The sequence below is a fragment of the Aedes albopictus genome, chromosome 2 (assembly GCF_035046485.1).
Source record: "Aedes albopictus strain Foshan chromosome 2, AalbF5, whole genome shotgun sequence".
Lineage (NCBI taxonomy): Eukaryota > Metazoa > Arthropoda > Insecta > Diptera > Culicidae > Aedes > Aedes albopictus.
The window spans coordinates 100,697,152-100,718,792 of record NC_085137.1 but is presented as its reverse complement, the minus strand read 5'-3'; the positions used below and the strand labels follow the sequence as shown (position 1 = coordinate 100,718,792).

At 38.1% G+C, this 21,641-nt stretch overlaps 1 protein-coding gene across 2 annotated transcripts in view; it reads left to right on the top strand.

Moving 5' to 3' along the window:
• LOC115253700 (phosphatidylcholine:ceramide cholinephosphotransferase 1) overlaps positions 1 to 21,641 on the top strand; it is an 84,947-nt gene that overhangs the window by 17,213 nt on the left and 46,093 nt on the right. The window contains exon 1 of one of the 2 annotated variants that reach the window (XM_062850152.1): positions 15,062 to 16,186. The exons of the other annotated variant lie outside the window; for it this stretch is intronic. Within the exon in view, the coding sequence (XP_062706136.1) occupies positions 16,085 to 16,186 (102 nt within the window). The 5' untranslated portion in view covers positions 15,062 to 16,084. Of the gene's footprint in view, positions 1 to 15,061; positions 16,187 to 21,641 lie in introns of those variants that run through there. 2 annotated transcript variants of the gene reach the window in all.

The window sequence follows — 21,641 nt, the reverse complement described above, 5'->3', positions numbered from 1 at the left end:
AAGATCTGTTACCACGCCACCTTCGGTACTTACAACGTCGCCATTGAGGTGCTCATCGTAATGCTGCCGCCACCTCTCGACCACCTCACGCTCGCTTGTGAGAATATTCCCGTGGTTATCTCGGCACATGTCGGCTTGTGGCACAAAGCCTCTGCGCGGGCGGTTCAGCTTCTCGTTGAACTTTCGTGTGTCCTTAGCGCGGTACAGCTCTTCCATCGCTTCGCGATCTCGTTGCTCCTGCTGACGCTTCTTCATCCGGAAGACTGAGTTCTGCCTGTTCCGCGCCTGTTTGTGACGTGCCTCATTCGCTCTCGTACGGTGTTGCAGCATTCTCGCCCATGCTGCATTCTTCTCGTTTTTCAACTGTTCACATTCGCCGTCGTACCAGTCGTTTCTGTGATTCGGAGTCGCGAAGCCTAGTGCTGTAGCCGAGGTACTACCTATGGCGGATCGAATGTCCCTCCAGCCATCTTCAAGTGTAGCTGCGCCAAGCTGCTCTTCCGTTGGTAGAGCCACTGCTAACTGCTGCGCGTAGTCTTGAGCCACTTCTACGTTACGAAGTTGCTCGATGTTGAGCCGCGGTGTTCGACTTCGACGCGTGGTGATAACTGTCGAAAGTTTTGAGCGCATGCATACAGCGACTAAGTAGTGATCCGAATCTATATTCGCACTGCGGTATGTGCGGACGTTGGTTATATCCGAGAAGAATTTACCGTCGATTAGAACGTGGTCGATTTGGTTTTCTGTTTGGTGGTCGGGTGATCTCCAGGTGGCTTTGTGGATATCTTTGCGGGGGAAGAAGGTGCTTCGGACTATCATACCACGGGAGGCTGCAAAGTTTACGCATCGCTGGCCGTTATCATTCGATACGGCGTGCAGGCTGTTTCGCCCGATTACCGGTCTGTACATTTCCTCCCTTCCTACCTGCGCGTTCATGTCGCCGACAACGATTTTCACGTCACGCGGCGAGCAACCATCGTATGTTTGCTCTAACTGCGCGTAGAACGCTTCTTTCTCGTCATCGGGTCTCCCTTCGTGTGGGCAGTGGTCGTTAATGATGCTGATGCTGTAGTTGAAGAAACGGCCCTTAACTCTCAACATGCACATCCTTGCGTTGATCGGCTGCCACCCGATCACACGTTGTCGCATCTTGCCCAACACTATAAATCCTGTTCCCAGTTCATTGGTGGTGCCACAGCTTTGGTAGAAGGTAGCCGCTCGATGCCCGCTTTTCCACACTTTCTGTCCAGTCCAACAAAGTTCCTGCAACGCCACGATGTCGAAGTTGCGGGGATGTAGTTCGTCGTAGATTATCCTGTCACATCCTGCGAAACCTAGTGACTTGCAATTCCATGTTCCAAGTTTCCAATCGTAGTCCTTATTTCGTCGCGTGGGTCTTTGCCGATTGTATCGAGTCGTATTTTCTCCTATGTTATTCGCAATGGGGATTTTTACGGATGGCTTATTGGGCCTACGCCAACACTCCTGCCTCGCCGGAGGGCCATCGTGCCAGTTCTGTTTAACGTCCCATCCCAACCAACACTGGGACGACCACGCTGATGGGGCTACCACCTTGGATCTAGCTGGGCGTGGTGCAGCGTTTCTTACTCAGCCGCTGGATGCCAGAACAGACGCTGTTTGAGTCGCACCGCCTTGGTGAACAGACGCTCGGTTCGTACCTCCTCAATCTAGCTGAAGTCAGAAGGGCAACAGTGCCCAGGCTGCACTACCAGCTAAGCACACAACTCTTAGCTGGCGGTCTTTGTCATCACTTGACCCGTGGAAGCATGAGGTAGGAACTTGTGAGGACCAGAGCTATATTGGACGCTCTCCTTATCGACTCACCGTTTTGCAGCCCAAAAGCCATGAAACCACTACTTACAAATACCAGTTACTTTTATTCTTGGGTCTTCGGCAAAGTTGTAGCTGATAAAGTAGCCTAGGAGTAACAATGGTCAACTAACACTCTAAGGCACTTGGGGAAATGCTACGGTCAATTGAATGAAAAACGTCCTTTTTCCATAGTAATTCCCAAACAAACTTTGAAGGGCTTGTGCACTTTCAATTTTCAACCAAATCAGCTGTTTTTTTTTTGCGAGAAGGCTTAGAATCTGATTACGAATCGAATATGCGGTGTGGAGCAAAAACGATCTTTTAAACCACGCTAGTGGATCATATCACCTACCAAAGGTGGCTCCAAGATCCACACCTTACCCTACTCTACTAACAAATACTCCTTCCCGAGACAACTGTGGGGATGCTGTGGATTCCACGGCTTCCAGTAACAATGGTTGTCGAACTAACATTCCTTCCCATTCCCGATGACCGTAAGGACGTGGCCGGCGCCGTTATTGACTTTAAAATATCGAACTCTCGAATTGTGCACATTGAGAGTGTGTAGCTAGTCCCAAGCACCATTCATTGATTCTGTGTGCAATTTCGATTGTTCTGGTCAATCACGGAGCAGCAACTACGATGTGTACGGTTACCTTTGCTTTGCTTTGCCTTGATAAAGTAAAAAAAATCGAGAGGTACCCATGAAGGCACTTCATGAAGAAATTTGAACCCGTCAAGATATCCCACCAAAGAACGTAGGAAGTCATGAAATTGGTAAGAAACGGGATTCTAATAATCTATTTTACCCCCGAATTGGTAATTTGGTGACTTGTCAATAATCTTGTTGGGAGTTTGCTAACTACATTATCATTGGGGTTCGTTCACTACATAAATGGTAATTAGCGTATAACATTTTCGCAATGATTCAACTTCAACGATGATTTGTCATCATACTTCTATCGCTTCCATCACGGAAGAGTTAGATGGAATCATTCAATCTGTTAAGCATATGAGTCATTCGTCTCGAGATTCAATTTAGGTAGGCCATTGGACTCGTTTGAAGCACACAAAACATCTCGATACTGAATGTACGTTCCAGTCGACAAAAAAAAAAACAAATTTGCACTGCATTACTCCGCACTGATTCACTGGTTGGTGTGTATTATCGTCTCATTGATTATGGTTACTTTGCACGCGTTTGGTAAGCCGAGTGCAAATGCACTGAGACAGCATGCTGTAGGAGGAATTGTACGTGAGACTGCAATGATTGTTCAAAAGTACATATTACGGCAAGGTGACCGTCGTTTGAGATGGTTGGTGATGATGTCGACAATCATTACAGATTATTTATCTGTAAAGTGGTTAAGTGAGTTCAAGGTAGTATTCAAGAAGGACGACCTTGTCGGAAGGAAAAAATCTTCTACGTAGAATCGTATTTGTAATATCGGGCTGGAAAGAATCTGCCTTCTCGTAGGAAATGAAGCTATTCTGCGAACGCATGGAAAGATTCTATACCGATGCGTAATAGAGTAATAAGCACTCGTATCGCAGAATGACGGAATGCAATTTGTCATCAGCGATTAGCATTGCCAATCATCTATTTGCACCGGTAGATCAAATTGTTTGCACAGTTTTAAAACACTTCGCATTGAAACGTGGTAATGGTTTTCAAGCGGCAGCGTGCTTAAGTAGGCATGCACGCGGCCCCGGCGACTGAGGAAATGCTATTTTATTCCACTGGAGGAAACCAAACTCGATCGAACACCATCAAATAGTTGGAATTCTTTAACGCAGACGACAGTGAATGGTGAATAGTAAAACCGCATGAATAACCCAACGAACAACAAACCTGTATCTAGGTATATCTAGTGAAACAATCACGCCGATTGTAGACAGGTTATAGGAATGGGTTGATCCGAACGTGATGTGAGTAAAAAAATCAATCTAACGTGAATCGATCAGATGACGCGAAACCAATAGAATCTCAATTAATTACGCATTACCTTTGCGGCGTATTTCCGTCAACAAATGTCACTTATAGACTGATGTGTGTCAGTTTATGAAATAATAGTGGTTTAAAATATGGGCTCACTTGAAAAAAAAAAAATACAAACACTTATTATAATTGTGAGATTTAACATTAAACTATTGTCTCAAATTAAACTTATCCAATGAAAAAATTTCAACTGAAAATTACGATGACTAAATAATTAAAACATAACTAAGAGCTTTTGAGTCATAAGAAAAATCATCGGCCATATCTGGCGTTTGATTTGAAAAGGTTCTATATTTGCTGTGAATCCTATGCAGATTCGACCTATTCAAATCGAACACCAGATATGTTCTATAACTCGATAGTCCCTTGGACTTGTGAAGATTTGGTTAAAGTTTGATCTGAAACTCACTCAGTTTCGTCTATGATACAAATTAGTCAGACCTAATTATAGAACTTTTTTTTGTTTGCCAAATCCGAAAACAAAACAACATGCCATTTGAATGGCTTCGTACAGCTCACATTCCATTTCGTAAAATATGCTGAGAGCGTAGAACATCAACATTTTTTGCTTCGAGAGTGTGTGGTCGTGGTATGCTTATCGAATGGAATCCGTTTACAAACAGTTGCCATATCCGCACCGCAATGTGGAGTGTTTTGAAAAGTTTAGGCGAGAGCGATGGCGGAGAAATTTGGAATATTATCTGAATCACCCAGGTAATGCGATTATATTGCTCAAAACAGAACGTTAGATACTTCGAAGTCATATTTGTTAAAAATATCTCGAATTGATATTGTACAAAACAGACGCCTTCGCAATATTATTAAATCCGGAGCACTTGTGGCATGTGTTTGCCAAGGTTACAATGAATCATGCGGGAGAGGACGCGATATTTATGGTGTGCTCTCGCAAATGAATGCCTATAGATAGTTGCTATGTCAACGATGTTGAAGGTCCATTCAGCTTCGGCGGATGGTTGGGTTCTGGGTTCGTTTCTGATTTTCTCAATACAGATTGAAACCAAGTAAGTGATGTAAATGAGCAGTGCAAACCATAACCCCATAACCATCAAAACATTTTGAGCAGTTTCAAATATGTTTTATTATTTTCATTTCATTTTAAAAATTCTCATTTGATATTTGTATAGGAATTTACATTGGAAAATGTAGTTTTTTTACGTCAGGGGCTCTTTTCATACCGAAATATAGACTGTTTCAGAAATTATAAATACACTAACGATAACCTGCCATTTCAATTTGAGCACATTATCCAAAAAAGTTTCTTCTAGCTCTAATAGTAAACATGCTAACGAAGCAAATAATACCAATTTTGTTGATGTTTCCGCTAAAAGTTAAAAAATAGGGCTCTGTAAACAAGATAATCAAAATTTGAAGTTGCACAAAGTGGTCAAAAAATGTAGCATAGTAGAAAAGAAAAAAATCTCACAGGTAAAATATTTAATTTCCAAACACAATAAAAATTGTTGTATCGATAATAAAAGATATTTCTCGATTGGTAAGAGTAATTTTTACTGGAATATTTAATCAAGAACCACCATTACGGGCCTTCTCAAAACAAAAATTTTTGTTTCAAATTTCTCAACAACACCAATAGCAACAAACGTTAAGCAAACGAATGTCTTAATTACTGCTTACTGCATTCGTTTTTATGGTATGACAAGCTTTGCCATGTGAAGGATCGAATGAGCTGAAAAAATAAGTTTGTTTAGATTAAATGCGTTCAGGAAAGCTAAGAAACTGTGTGGTAGTTCTTATGTTCCGTAGAAAACCTTAAAAAATGAGAAACTTGATCTCCGAAAAAATGTTGTGGAAATGCCTTTATCGATTTTTCCCAAATTTTGATCAAGGCATTCCTTAGACAACTTGTTGAGAAAGCAAATGTGATAAAAATTTAGATAATTTTTGGTATTTAGTGATAAATAATGTTGAAATTATCAAAAACACCTTTGTGCAAATTCAAATTTGAAAAATTAAGTTATTTGTTAGAGAACTCGACTGTTCTTCAAAATATCAAGACAATTGAAAGAAAATATAAGAATATGGAGTACAATATGCTATACTCTGAAAGAAGCCGGTAAAAATCATTAGAACAGTTCATTTAATTTAATAAACAAAGTGTATTTATAATTTCTGAAACAGTCTATACTATATCAAAGACCGCAAAGGTATCAGGCGCTTGTGAAAAAGTTATATCCTTTTCCGGACGAGCCAGCACAAATGGTCCAGATGCATTAGTTTTACACATTTTTTAAATACTATTTTTGCCTTTCTCGTACACCAAGGTGTACCGAAAGGCTATATGTTCACTCCAAAAACGAAAATTTGATAGAGCCCCCGGAGGGGTCAAGTGTTATATACCAATCGACTCAGCTCGACGAGTTGAGATGATGTCTGTGTGTATGTATGTGTGTGTGTATGTATGTGTGTGTGTGTGTATGTGTGTATGTGTGTGTACAAAAATCTCACATCACTTTTTGGCAGTAAACCTGAACCGATTTTAATGACCGACGGTTCATTCGACGGGGAATCTGGTCCCATTGTTTCCTATTGAAAATGGTTTGGATCGGTCCAGCCGTTCCGGAGTTATGGCCATTTAGGTGTTCCGGACCGGTACCCTAGGAAGGGGCCAGATATGAAAATGCAACAAATCCATGCATGCGACCCATCAAACCACGACATTTTCAATTATCTGATGAACGGGAAGTAGGAAAATATTCTCTGACTATATCTGAACCGGTAGTGTTCCGGAACCGGTTCCGGGTGTCCCGCCGGAAGTGGCAAAAAAAAGTGAACATAACCCATGCATGCGACACGTCAAATAGCGGCTTTTTCGATAACCAGTTGAATGGTAAGCAGGAGAATAGTTTCAGACCATGTTTGAACCGGTAGTGTTCCGGAACCGGTTCCGGATGTCCTGTCGGAAGTGGCCATTTAAAAAAGTGAATCAAACCCATGCATGCGACACATCAAAGAGCGGTTCTTTCGATAACCAGATAAATGGTGAGCAAGAAAAAAGTTTCAGACCGTATCTGAACCGGTTGTGTTCTGAAACCGGTTCCAGGTGTTACGCCGGAAGTGACCAATTAAAAAAGTTAACCAAACCCAGGCATGCGGCACATAAAAGAGCGGCTCTTTCGATAACCAGATGAACGATAAGCAGTAAAATAGTTTCAGACCATGTTTGAACCGGTAGTGTCCCGGAACCGGTTCCGGATGTCCTGCTGGAAGTGGTCAATTAAAAAAGTGAATCAAACCCATGCATGCGACACATCAAAGAGCGGCTTTTTCGATAACCAGATAAACGGTTAGCAAGAAAATAGTTTCATACCGTATCTAAACCGGTTGTGTTCCGGAACCGGTTCCAGGTGTCCCGTCGGAAGTGACCAATTAAAAAACTAAACCAAACCCATGCATGCGAAACATCAAATCATCAAAAATGTTCGTTAACCAGATGAACGGGTAGCAAGAAAATTGTCTCTGACCACACTTAAGATTACCGGCAGTGTTGCAGAATTAGGATTGGATGCATTGCTGAAATTACGCAGGTGAACAAAATTGATGCAAGCGATTAATATGAGTAAAAGAACAAAATCTTGATAAAAATTAAGCGATCTTGTTAAATTACACCATTTTAGATTCCTGGGGCGTCATTATACAGTAGGATGGATCAACGTTGTATGGAAAAATTTAAATTTTATAGTATCAATCCCCTTTTGCGTCTAAAATTACTGAGAACAATTTTGATGCAACTGGTTGACCCCTGGCGCTCTGTAACACGGTTTAAATTTGAATGGGTTTGTTATGGGAAATTTCGCTTGCTTGCACTTTTTTGTCAAATTTTACATGAATCTTATAGCTAATGATAATAAAATATAGGCTAAAGTGTGCAGGGAAAAATTTGCCGAAATGTCTTGATAATGATCGGCATCCAGTGCTAGTGAAGGTGGTCAAGTAGTCAACTGAGAGGTTTGATATTTTTCAGCTCTGTCTATACGTTTAACATAGCGTCGGAATATAACTCATCAGTAAGTTTCCATATTCGATAATGACTTTGATAAAATTCTTGCTTTTCTGAATAAGGCTGACACAAATTTCGATTTTCTCTTAAGTCGAGAGGGGTCCCCGCTTGGAAATTTTGGTCAGAATTCAACATTTTGAGGAAGGGCACAAATAAATAAACCATTTTTTTTCAATTTTAAGGTGAAACTGGAGTCCTTAGAAAATTTCTTATCAAACCCGATGAATTAGGCGGTTTTTCTTAATTGTTTGAGAATGTTTTCCTCACCCTCCATTGACGAGTCAACGAGCACTGTAACAAAAGAAGAAAATGAGATTTTTTCCGTTCTAGAGTATTCTCAGGATTCAGGAACCCTTCGGCTTCTGGCGACGGAAAAAATGTTAAGTACATATTCGACGAGAAAGGCACTATCACCACTAGGTGGATTAATCTGGGTTTTTGAATATGTAATCAATTCATTTAAAAAGTAAACAATCGCTCTACAAGTGAATTTTTTTATCTGTCGTATTTTCATAAAAAAAGTTTAATACAAGTATGGAGGAATCAAAATCTCTCGAAAAAAATAGTTCTGCAATACTGCGAAGACTTTGCAGAAAAGCACGCAAAATATGATCTGTTGAACAGTTGAATAATGGAAATTAATAGCGTGACGTTACACGCTACACGGTGTGTTTGAAGAGCAACTTTGAAACAAAAAAATAAGTAAGTCTGAATCCTTGGTATGAGGAAGTATAGATATTCTTCTTTAATTTGAGGGTAAAGTCGAAATAACTGTCAGGGGGTCTGGAGTAATTTTTTGTCTGTGATTGTTACGAAGGATGGGGCCTATTTCTTAAACAAGATTACATTCACTTGCTGCTAATTCGCTTCACAAGCATGGAATCAAAAATCAATGTAAGGAGGTTTTCTTGCATGTATTTTTTTTTAAATTTTGCCGACCATTATACTAACCTGACTTTAATAGTTTGGTCACTAGAGAGCAGTAACGAAACTCTCCATGGCGAGATTATAATTTGCATCCACATTGTAGCGATGTTGTCTTTATAGCACTCTTATTTGTTATGTTTACAAATGGGACACATGGATTATTTGGATTACTTTGACATAAATCTACAATATAAAAGTCCTATAAACATTGTTTGATGGTCGCATGCCTGTATATTTAGATAATTGTTAGTGATTGTGCTCCATTCTTGCTTGTAATACTGACTTTCTGCCAAAATCAAAGCATTACAAATTCCCAGTCATATCAAATCTTATTAAGGTATGCACACAGCAAAATCTAGCCACCGCATTTTGGATAGAAATTTCTCTATTTTCAACGAATCGTGGCAATCTCTGGCGCAAATGAAAGCTTATTGTGTAAGGAATCGAAAAATATTTACTTCGGGATATATTTTGACATTGTGTTTAAAATAGAGTCAAGGGAACAAGAAGTCCTCGAAAAGTTTTTGCACAAACGTGCTGAAAATCTGACAATGTACATTAAAGCGACCGTCCCCGCAGACCTAAGTTAGCTTTCAAGTATTCAGTTCTATACATCATTACAACCTGGAAAGGTTGCAGATCAACTTAAGAGCAAGAAAAAATCGAAGTTTGGCAAGAAATACATAGTTTGGTCAACAATTTGAATTTGTGGTTTGAAAAACCGAAATCATCTTTTTCACTACGGGAAATGTCGGGAAAAATGGCTGGCACCCCTTATTCAAAAGCTTAGATATTGTGTATTGATTTGAATTGATTTTTGTCCCCTGTTTTTGGCGGAGAATGCTTGCGTTTGTATGCAGAAAACTATGTAGAAATTGTACTGCATTTTTCCAAAAAACGTAAAATCTCATACACTTCAAAACTCAACCCAATTGAAAAATATTGAGTAACCGTGAATTGGAACCTTCAAAAAATGTCAAGAACGACAGCTTTCATCGAAAAATAAGATTGATTTTGACACAAAGGTGGTAAAAATTTCTTGGCATGCGGTCGAAGGTACTGTGCAAAACTTTACGGAAGGGCTCAAGCTCAAAACTCGAGATGACGGATATAACAAGTCAAATCAGCAATGTCTTAATGTTGATTTAAAGTAAATTAATGCTTTTTTACGATGAATTGCTTTTGGTTTGGGAACAAGTTGGAATGAATTATTACTGCTTGATTTTCTTTGGCCAGATTTTGCTGTGCGCATACCTTAATAAGCATATTATGCATTACCTTTTGACTTATAAACCCTTATTTCCATTATTAGTTGTATTCAACATGCCCCATAAGACACCGGCCCACTATAGGATATCAGGCGGACAAAAATCAGAAAGGTGACTTTCACCAATGCTTGTTTTGAAATTTTCTATCAATAATAAACATATGAACTAATAAGAACCCAAGTTTGTAGCTGATGTAGTTACAAAGATAATTGCGTAAAGCGAAAAAATGTGATTATCGGAATTTCAAATTTTATAATTTCAAATAATTTCAAATATTTTATAGTTAATATCATCATTATCTTTTGGTTTCAATACATCATTGGTAAGGTAATGGAGCAAGCTTTCCAACAAGCAGGAGGTTTTGTGAAATAGATGAACAATTGTGAGAAATGTGGTAAAAGAAGAAGTTGAAAAAGGCATGAAATTCAAATTTTGTTGAGCGGCATCTTTTTTTTCCAAACATTTCCAGGATCAAAATCAATTTATGGTCAAGCTTTAGGTCTACATGACCGCTTTCCACTGCGAAATGATGCGGTAAATTGCGGTCTTGGAAGATGTAGCGTTTGTTTTTCTCGCATAGGAACGTCCCTTGAAATTGAACAAACAGTCTCTCAAACAGTTCTAGCAAATTCCTTTAGAACTCAATTTCGAAGTAAAAAGGCCCACAGAAGTTTGTTTATCAAATACCTAATCTTGTCTCAGTAAAACCTGTTCAATACATTCACAGTTTAAACAGTTTAAATAATTTAACATTGAATCGGCAAACAGAATCTGTGCAGCCTTTTTAAACTCTTAAAATCTTAAAAGTTATTGGAAGAATGTTTTTTTCTTTAGGAACAGAAAGAACAGAAGAAATATGTTCTCACTCTTATACCAAATTATGCCTCTATTAAGAATGCATTATCATAAACTCAATAATAATAATTGGTGAGCATGCCAGCATTCCATGAGAAGAAAATTAACTAATTTAAGCATTATTAGATAAGCCAGGAAAAGCACTCGAGGGTTGGGAAATGTCTCCGAGGAAAAAAATACAGAAACTAAATTATCTCGGTGCAAATGTTTAACAGTCTCAAAATTAAACAGTTTTTTACTGTAGTCAATGAATAAATAGAGCATATAGCTCATTAGAAATAGCTAGTGATGGCATGCGATTTTCAATACAACATTGAAACGCACGTTATCGAAAGCATATGGATGCATTATGGAAAAACTCAAGCACTCAAACCACCCAAGCAAAAACTACCTTTGAGCGAGTAAGCACTCGCTAGAAAACATATACAACTCAGTGTAGCAGTGTCACTGGACATCCCAAACTGGTAGGCATGTGCAATGCGTTTTAAGTAATTTAGAAGGAACAAGGTTAACCTGATAAATATGGGGGATTTTTTTTTATTACCATACGGGTTTGGACCGAAGGGTCTCAAATTTTCATGAAACTTTTTACACAGGCAGGGCTCATGGATATTTGAACAAAAAAAAAATTAACAAAAAAATAATTCAGGGTCGCCTGTTTTCTCGGAAAACTCAAGTGGAAATTGTTTGTTTTCCCCTGACACTACTTACTTTGAAAAATAATAACTCAAGAACGAAGCATCGTAGCAACAAAGTTATTTTAGAAAATAAAAGCAAATTTTCTCAGAAATCAAAAAAAAAAGATGAAATCGAAAAAGTTTTCCACAGCTGAGAAGAACTCTAGGAAAATTTAAAAAAAAATATTTTTGAGAAGGTAATTTCACAAATTTTTGGAATGCACTTTTTTTCGTTCTTGAGTTATGGCCAATTTTGTGAAAAATTACCATATAATATAGGCTTACATGGTCATTTTCCACAAAATTGGCCATAACTCAGGAAAGATAAAAAGTGCATTTCAAAAATTTCAACGATCAAAGCTTGTGAAATCACCTTCTCAAAAATATTCTTTTGAAAATTTTCCGCGAATTCATAGTTTTTCCGGCTTTTCTTTATGAATTTTCTCAACGGTGAAAAAAATTGTGGAAAACTTTTTTCAGTTCACATTTTGTTTTGGATTCCTGAGAAAATTTGCTTTCATTTTCTAAAACAAAACTTTGTTTCTACGATGCTTTGTTCTTGAGTTATGGTTTTTCAAAAAAAGGCTTAAATCACGAGCAGGATTGAATAACTGTCACATAACTGGAGCATACCAAAATCAGGTATCATACCAAGACAAGGTATTGGTCGGTTATCCAGCTATTGAAAATAACTTATTTTGGTATTTAGTAGGTATTGATACAATACCTCAACGAGTTATTGGTTTGGTGTTGAGGATGGCTTGAGGTATTATTGAATTATGGAAAAATCCCTATTTTTATGGAAAAATCGCCGATTATTATTTAAGTATTGCCATACCTGATATCATTATTCACGCGTTATGCACAGAATACACATCAGTTATTATTTTAGGTATTTTACCTCTTATGCAGGGCTACTTAATACCTCATTCAGGTTGTAGGTATTCGGTTTACCATACCTGAGTTAGTTATTCTTCAGCTATTTTTTCCTGCTCGGGATGGCACATTTGGACATTTTTCAACAAAATTGGCCATAATTCAAAAACGAAAACACAGTGCATTCCAACCTTCTCCAAAATATTTTTTTAAAAATTTTACACGAGTACGGGCATAGTTTTTCCGGGTTTTCTAAACAAACTTTCTCAACTGTGTTATATTTTGTTGGAATTTTGGCATAAGTACGTTTGGCGTAAAGTAGGTTAGACATAAAGGCATTAGACATAACAGACGTTAGACATAATAAGCTTTCAAATGAATGATAAATTGTGCCTATCGTCAATTATGCCTATCGTCTTCATGCGTATTGTCTTTATGCTTAACGTCACACACCCCCAAGAAGATACAGCTCGTGTTTCATGCGTCTGCACCACACATTATTTTCTTGTTTCCCAGAGAGAATTGCTAGAGCTCAAAAACTTCGAAAGTTTTTCGGTCTACCTTATTAACGTCCACGCCTCGTGACCATAGAAAGCCACCGGAAGAATAAGCGTCTTATACAGAGCGAATTTTGTTTGTGTAAAGCCTGTATCCGCAATAATCGGGACACAGAAATACGGCTGTAACTCTGCAATTGATTCTCTAAAATTGCTCAAATTTGGCCTGACAACTTAAGATGTGTTCATTTCACCTTCAAAATTTCATGTGAATCGGGGCAGTAGTTTTTGTTGTAGCAATGAAACAATAGAACGCGTGCAATTGAATTTTGTGCAGCCCCTAGTTTAGCTTCTCTGTGCTGTAACTTTTGAATTTGGCAAAGAAAATGGCTGAAATTTTGAACACAAACCACTCAATCTACATTAGACCTGTCCAGCTTTTCAAAAATGTTCTCGGATTCTCAAGTCCACCTCGATATTTTGATTGGCATTCTAAAAGAAATAACTGGTCAAAATTTCAGCCAAATCCATTGAAATTAAGAGGTGCATCAAATCAATTTAGTGTTTTTAGACTATTTTTGAACTTCAAAAAATCATAACTACACTAAAACTTGTCAAAACTTAATTCTTTCGGCAGAAATTGAAAGCTATACTTGTTTGCTACAACTTCTCCGAACAACGTATGCCAATAACATTGAAGGAAACATGCGTAATTATCATATCTGTAATCAGAAAAACCTTGAAATGTTGATTTTTTGATAGATTTCGTTCTGGAACACCCTAATATACGTAATAAGATGGATTTTTCAAAACGGCATCATATTCTCCAATATTTTTTGGTTATTTGCTTCTTTGACACCAATGCTGTAGGAGTTGTGCAAAAATTACTAAAATTCGGGAAAGCCAAATGGGGCCTAAAAACTAGCTTTTCGGATGCAATCACGCTTTAGCGCGCAAAATGTGGCATCGCGTCAGCACTGATATGATAGCCAACACCTGTCATCACGCTTGTTTGTTATCACCCGTGGTAGGGAGTAGCCAAGGCAAACTAAAAGGAAGCAAAGCTACTACGTTCAGTACAACTTCGCGCCACAGCGTGATTGCCTCCAAAAAGCTAGTTTTTAGGCCACATTTAGCTTTCCCGAATTTTAATATTTTTTGCTCAACTCCTACAGCATTGGTGTCAAAGAAGCAAATAACCAAAAAACATTAGAGAATATGATACTGTTTTAAAATATCAAACTTACTACGTATACTAGGGTGTTCCAGAACAAAATCTATCAAAAAAACAACTTTTTAAGGGTTTTCTGATCGCAAATGTGCTAATTACACATGTTTCCTTCTATTTTATTGGCACACGTTGTTCGGAGAAGTTGTAGCAAACAAGTATAGCTTTCAATTTCTGCCGAAAGAATAAAGTTTTGAATAGTTTTAGTGTAGTTATGATTTTTTGAAATTCAAATATAGTCGAAAAACAGAAAATTGATTTGATGCACCTCTTAATTTCAATGGATTTGGCTAAAATTTTGACCAGTTACTTTTAGGATGCCAATCAAAATATGGGGGTGGACTTGAGAATCAGAGAACATTTTTGAAAAGGTGGACGGCCTACTCTACATGTTTTGCATAGGCTTAGGTAAAATTTCAAACAAATCGATGCACTATTAACAATTTTTTAGTCGAAACATGTATTGGGACTGGCCGTGATTTTAGCCCACCAAACAGACATTATTCAGCACCTCTTATTATTTCGATTGTACTGTTGAAAGTACTACAGTAATGTTCCGATTTTATCACGGTCTTCATGCGTCAGTCTTTCATTTTTCATTCATTTGCTGTTAAACTTGGCAGCAAGTGTTTCCCCTCTTCTTCAAGGTTAATTTTAAAAGCGCGTTTTGCAACGTTAAAAATATAGAAAATGCTTATTAATTTTGTAGAATATTTATAAGAATTTTTGAAAAGGGCCGTGATAAAATCGTTTACGCTACCTTCCCGCTTAACAAATATTTTACGATTAGAGATGCCTCTGATGGCTTGAATGAATAACCTATAAGCTTTTCAAGTGTCCACATTCCTTCGGATGAAGCCATAGCATCATATTTGTAAACTAGCAAACAACATCCAGGTACATTTACGTCTGCTTTTGCGAGCGCCAGAGCGCGTTCTCCTGGTTCTCCTAGTCTCTTATACAAGCCAAGTATAGGTATAGAATGAACCAGCTCGCCTCACACAACGACGACGACAACAAGCGATGAATGAATGGATGATGGTCCCAGCTAGCCCAGGCACAAGCGTGGTACCGCCAGGCGTATACTACGCTGGCCGAAGAGTTGCGATTCAGTTTTCGAAACAACTTTGCCCGAAGCGGTCGGTCATTTGTGGAAACCATGCGACTGTGCTATCGCGTTCCCATACGCTTGCGTTCCAAAATTCTAGCTGGTCCCCGAAATTGATATTAGTGCTCTCTGCTGGGCGAACGGGTTCGTGGATGTGTGGTAAATCAACAACGAATATTTTGTTTTGAAATCGGTGGCGAGGCGATCTCTGATTTACGCGTAAGTCAATCAGTAGTAGACCGTTCGGAGATTCGAGAAGATTCGGCGGAGAAGTTCTATCGATCGTTCATCATCGTTATTGATTGGCGGATGCTGTGTTCTTCGTTGAGGAAAAAAAAGAGTTTGGAATCTATTATAGAGCTCGACTAAAGATACAGCGCAATTTAGTGATCCGTGTGTTTTTGTAAGGTTTCCTCCCATCATCGAGAAGAAAACTCCACGAGTGCAACGAACCGTAAAGGGGGAGTTGAAGCAGAAGTGAGAGAGAGAAGTGAATGTCTTTCTCAAGACACACAGGCAGGTAGCGCGAACAGCGATCACAGAAGAAGCTTCAAAAGTGCGTGACGATTTTAGCTCATCGTTTAGGAGGGCGGTAACGGAAACCCTCTTCTACAGCTAGTGTAGTGTGAGCTGAGCCTGGCGTTAACAAAATAGTTCGTGTTGAGGAGAGTGTGCCTAGGAGGTATGATAAGTGCACGTAGCAGAAGCGATTCGTGAAATTCAAGGATACGGTTGGCTGGGTTCGAGTGCAGCACCACCCCACACAAGGCATCAGGAATAATGTCCGTCAACTATGTGTACAAAGTGAAGAAAGGAATACACAAAGTGATCTACGACAAGCTTTACTTCAACTGCTCCACGTTCAGAAAGATGCATTACGAAGTGAGTAAATTATACTTTTATTTGCGTAGTCAATGCGTCGTCATTGTCGGATTTGCATTGTCTAGCGTTCCGGGCTTGCATGGGAGTAAATATGGGTCATTTGTGCAGGATTTACATAGGAGTGAATCACTTTTGCTGCTATATTTTAGGGGAAATGACAGCTGTGTTAGTTTCTAAACCTCGAAGAAGGTAAATGGCATCTTTGAGGGTTATTTTTTTTTGCATGAAGATGCATCATCTAGTGTTTCTTATAAAACTTTATAAGACACCAGAGACCACTTAATTTTGCTATTGTTTTGTAATTTACGATATATTCTAATTCAGTACATAATACATAGGGTAAGAAATCATATTTTTTCTATGTTGTCAAATTGTAATTTTAATTTGAACCATTTAAAAATTAATTAAAATTACATACTTTTTGGGCAAACATTGTCTCAAAAAGATGATAAACCACTGCACCGTGGGTCCAGAGCCGCATTAACAAAGACACAAATGTTAGTGCTTGAAGAAACCATTAATTCTCCTACATGGTGTATTTGGGAAAGGTTCTTCTTATTCTTGGACATTAATCCTCATTTTTGTAAAATCAGGGTGGCCCCTCTAGTTTAGCTTATCCAAAAATCTGTTTTTTAATAATTTTATACATAATATTTTATGTATAAAATTTTCTACAAATTGTAGAACAACTAATTTGGAGCAAGTTTGCCGAAAAAAACATTGTTTTATGTCATATTATTCCAATCCTTTGATTTTTGGAAAGAATTATGCTAGTGTGTTCACTGAATTTCAGTTTTCTTAAATAACTTTCATTCGTTTCTCGTGAAACCTTTGTTCCGATCACTTTTGGAACTATCATTTCCGATTTTTTTCCTGAAAGCTTATTCTACCTCTCATAGTTAAAAAGTTATTTACTTTTTCTTAGAAAAATTATTATTTAAAAAAAGCGATATAAAAAGGAGCAAAGCTTCCAGTGTTGGCATGTAGACTGCGCTAGTGGTTGCATCATTTACTCATGGTAGATGAAAAAATCCAATTTTAGTTTAATAAATTTCTGAATAATTTCGAACATCCTGATTTGAGATTCCACTGTCTAATGGAAAATCTTTATGGGAATTGGCAGATCCATGTGATTTTGAATTACTCAATTCTTCAATGGAATTTGGGTCAAATATAAACTTTTAATTATCTTATCCCAACTAACAATCGCAAGCCACAAACAAATATGCATGCTGAATTGTTGCTTTATAATAGTAAAGATAGTTGAACTAAAATAATGTTATACACATTACTGTTCAAATGAGTTTTCAATTGAGAATATAGCCAGTGTTCAACGTTTCATATTGGTATTAATATTAAATTAAAATACTTTTCAAGAGTTTTATACGATTTCTATTCGACTTGCAGTAAGATGCATGCGGCCGTAGGTCATCAAATCTCATCGCATAAACAATTCACCCGCGCTCGAAGGCGCAACCGCGAGAGTGTGGGAGGTTGACATCTAAACCGAAAGAGAGATAAAGTTGTGAAAGACGGACCCGGTTAGGGTGGTGCTTGGAATCCAGTTTGACTTTCTATTTCACAGAATCGTAACTTGTTCTGTGGCTTAGTTGGTTAAAGCGCCGGACTAGCGATACGAAGTCGTGGGTTCGAATCCCACCAAAGCAAGTGGTAATTTTTTCACAAATTTATCTCTCAATTTGTCAATTAAACACACACACTGTGTCTTCGAAAAGTTTGAGTTTTTTCGTCTATTGCAGTAATTCTTTTACGTAATAGTTTAACAAGACCTTTTCTGCTTCTTGTTAAGTTTATGTTCAACATGTTTCTGTATAATGTGTTTTTCACAAGTGGAATAAGCGCTTTCATTTCATCATACTTTGACTCAGAGTACAAAATTAAAAACACGTGTTTTTTACTGAACAGCAGCTGAATTAATGTCTTATTCAGTTGTTAACCATTATGTTCTGTGCTAATTCACCCTTGCTAAATAGGAGTCGAAGTATGATCATTATTAAGCCACGGGAAGTTTATGTTTTGATTTGAGTGCTTCAATTCATCCCCTCTAGAATGGCGCAGATAGGAAGGCTTACGGCTCAAGTGACGACGTGTCTCAAGTTTGAATCTTGATTTAGGCAAACTTATGTGAAGTTATTATTTCATAACTCAAAGTTGTTCATAGCATACGTGCCAATCATAAACTCTCGTCAAAATTAAAAAAAAAAAAAGCATTTTATTTATCTTTTATCATTTTTGCTAAAGCTAGATAACAGCTTTACTATATTCTGTAAAACGCTTTTAACAACCAACAGTTCCGTTGATACACAATGCTTTATCATTTTTCTAAATGTGTGTGATCAAAACCCGACCAACGGTTGTGTGTACCTGAAAATTATCCAAATGTTGTTCAGTATCATGCTGGATCAATTTGTCATAAAAGTGCTTGTTGAATGAGTGATTTTTAGTTGGAAACTCTGTGCGATTGTTAGTATAAACGTGGCAAACTTTTGATAGCAGTTGTAGTTGTATAGAATTGTTCTAATTTTACCGAGTGTAGAATTAGCATTAAGTTAAAATACACAAAAATAAAAACTAAAAAAATCTAATTTTACTTTACCGGTATTTTCGGCACCTTCTTCTTCTTCTTCTTTATGGCTCGACGTTCGCATTGGAACTTGGCCTGCCTCTCTTCAACTTAGTGTTCTTATAGCACTTCCACAGTTATTAATTAAAGGGCTTTCTTTGTTTCTTATTTTTTACTGAGAGTCCCAATTGTACAAATACAATTTTTTTTTCCTCCCCTGTTGGGGAAATTAAGCCACTGCGTCCAATAGGCTGAACTTTTGTGGCATGTCCCGTTTTGATATTCGCATCTAGCCAGCTAATTACAATATGTCAAGTAATCAGCTACTGCCACGACGCATCGTCTCCCAGTCAGGTGCAATGGAATTGATAAACTCCAAGACCTTCCCAGGTTCTGCAGACCAGATCTCACTGGGTTGCAAGCAACCACTATTTAGAAATCTTTGCCTGCGCGTGTATACAATATGTACCAATATGTGTTGACCGAAGTCCTGTCACGGTCGCCATGTAGCACCCTATATATTTGAAATTGGCAATAAATTTTATTATCAACGCCGGGCGCTTTATGTGGGCTAACGTTAACCACTAAATTCCGAGTTTTTGTCATATTACTGGCAAATGCTGAGTTTTACATACATTTTTTGATTCAGAAACAGAGGGAATGGCGCAATTTAACCCTAGTAGTATGTTTGGGTCAACATGACCCAGACAATCACGCTGAACGTGCATTACACCATCATCGTGGTGTGAAAATCCTAACAGAGTTAATTAATGAATTAATTGAGGAGCCCAGATGCAAAGGAGTGTAAGTGACCATTTGGTCGATTTTGAGCTGAGCATATCACAAAATTCTTCAGATTTCAAGCTTCAGGAACTTTTAAAAGATTGCTTCTACGATGATTGGAAAAAATACAAAAAATCAGAGAAAATTGGGTTGATTTTGAATCTATATATTTTGTATGGAATAAAAAATTGGTCAAAAACTTTGAACCTCTACATTCGACAGTAGGTTTTGGTCACTTACCTACACATCTTTGCTTCTAACCCCTTCAATTATATTTGAAAAAGTGCCTAAATCGTTGCCCAAAGGAGCGAGCTACTCCCTGATAACTGATGAAAAACAAAACCTATTTCTGAGTACCGATTTACTGCATACCACTCTTTATCACATCACTGCCCTAACGTCAACGTCGCTCAGCTCAGACGCGCGTACCGTTGATTGTAGGGTTCTTCCTTGCCTTCAATCCCTCCCATTCGGTGAAACCACGCCACACAGCCACCACAACTGAATGAGTAGCAGATTCTATAAATAAAATATTGTTGTTTTTCTTCGCAATGCTCGGCAGCTCTATGCTTCAATAGTGTGTAGGTAGGAGCATCTTCTTGGCACCGGTTACCGTCTTCGCGGATACTAGGACGTAGGTATGTTGTCTTTACCATTATGTGGAGACTGTTTTGTAAATATCATTCGGTGTTACTGTGACCGAGTAAAGCAACCATTATTGTCGATGTATTTCTAGGTTAGAATAGGTGGAACTACACACATTTTTACAAATGTTTAAAAAAACAGTTGCTCAACAGAATTTATAAAACAATGGCCTGAAGTATTAACACAAAAACGCTCACTACCCAGTACTCCGCCATTGAATTGGGTTCTTTAGGGGTATTCCGATTATTTCATAATCTGATTCTCCGCCCAAAAATTTGCCGAAATCCAAAATTTCATAACTTTTGGAGTCCGGAAAGTATTTTTAAAATGCATTTAAAGTTTGTATGGGGAAATTTTTTTGTTCGGGTCGAACTGTCATTTTATCGATTGAACTGTCATTCTATCCACGAAAATTAAATCAGTTTTGTTAATTTAACCATCAAAACAAAGGTATTGAAATCCAATAAAATCACGTTATACTCAGAAAAATGAGCTCTTTCGATTAGGCTATAGAAAATAGTAATATTTTATTCACTAAACAACCCAATTCTTGGAAATACAAATTGATCACGTGTCGTTTGAGTTTTACTCTAAATTCAAAATGTGCAAACTGTAGAAATAAAATTGAAATTTGAGTAATCGTTAGTAATAATACTTTTGATGCTATTCCCTAATCAGATGGAAAACAAACAACAAACAGGAATTTTCCCACTCCTCGATTACACATTGAGAGCGAAAATCCAGCCTTCTCTCCCCTCATTATCAAATGAAAACAAGTTTTATCAACCATGCGCAACAGTACGGTATATGGTTGACGGCACAGAGTTACAAACATAACAAATACAGATCGCTTGCTCTTGGTCGGAAATCTTTGGACAATTTTGATTCTCCCAAGCGTTCTGAGAAAATTACCACATTGCCTCGATATACCTATTTGTTAAAAGTTTCCAGATGGGTTCTCTATGAATTTTACTTTACGATCGAGCACCTATAAACGTTCCTACGTACGGTTGTAAATCCGTCGTTAAATGTGGAGCTTCCTTTGAGATTTTCATCGCCTTATACCTATAATCTCATGTGGCGGCGATTATTATTGTGGTAAACACAAACACGGTCAGCTGTTCTACGGGGCCCACGTTTCGCGTATCTATAGTCAATTAGCTGCGAGTAGACTACAACAACGGAAGGCAAGAGCGAGATGTTTTGCGACGCGCCAAATACAGATGTTGTTCATTTCAATAGGAAAGCCGTAGAGGTCATTTGATGACTAAAATTGTTCAACAAACAATCTTAGAATGAGTAACATTCTTAATTTTAGTTTCGACTGTCAAGACTGTTAAGACGTTTGTGGAGCCTCGTAGCCGTGCGGTTAAGGTCACCAAGCTTTTAATCGCACCATGCTGTGGGGTGAGGGTTCGATTCCCGCTCCGGGCGATGAAACTT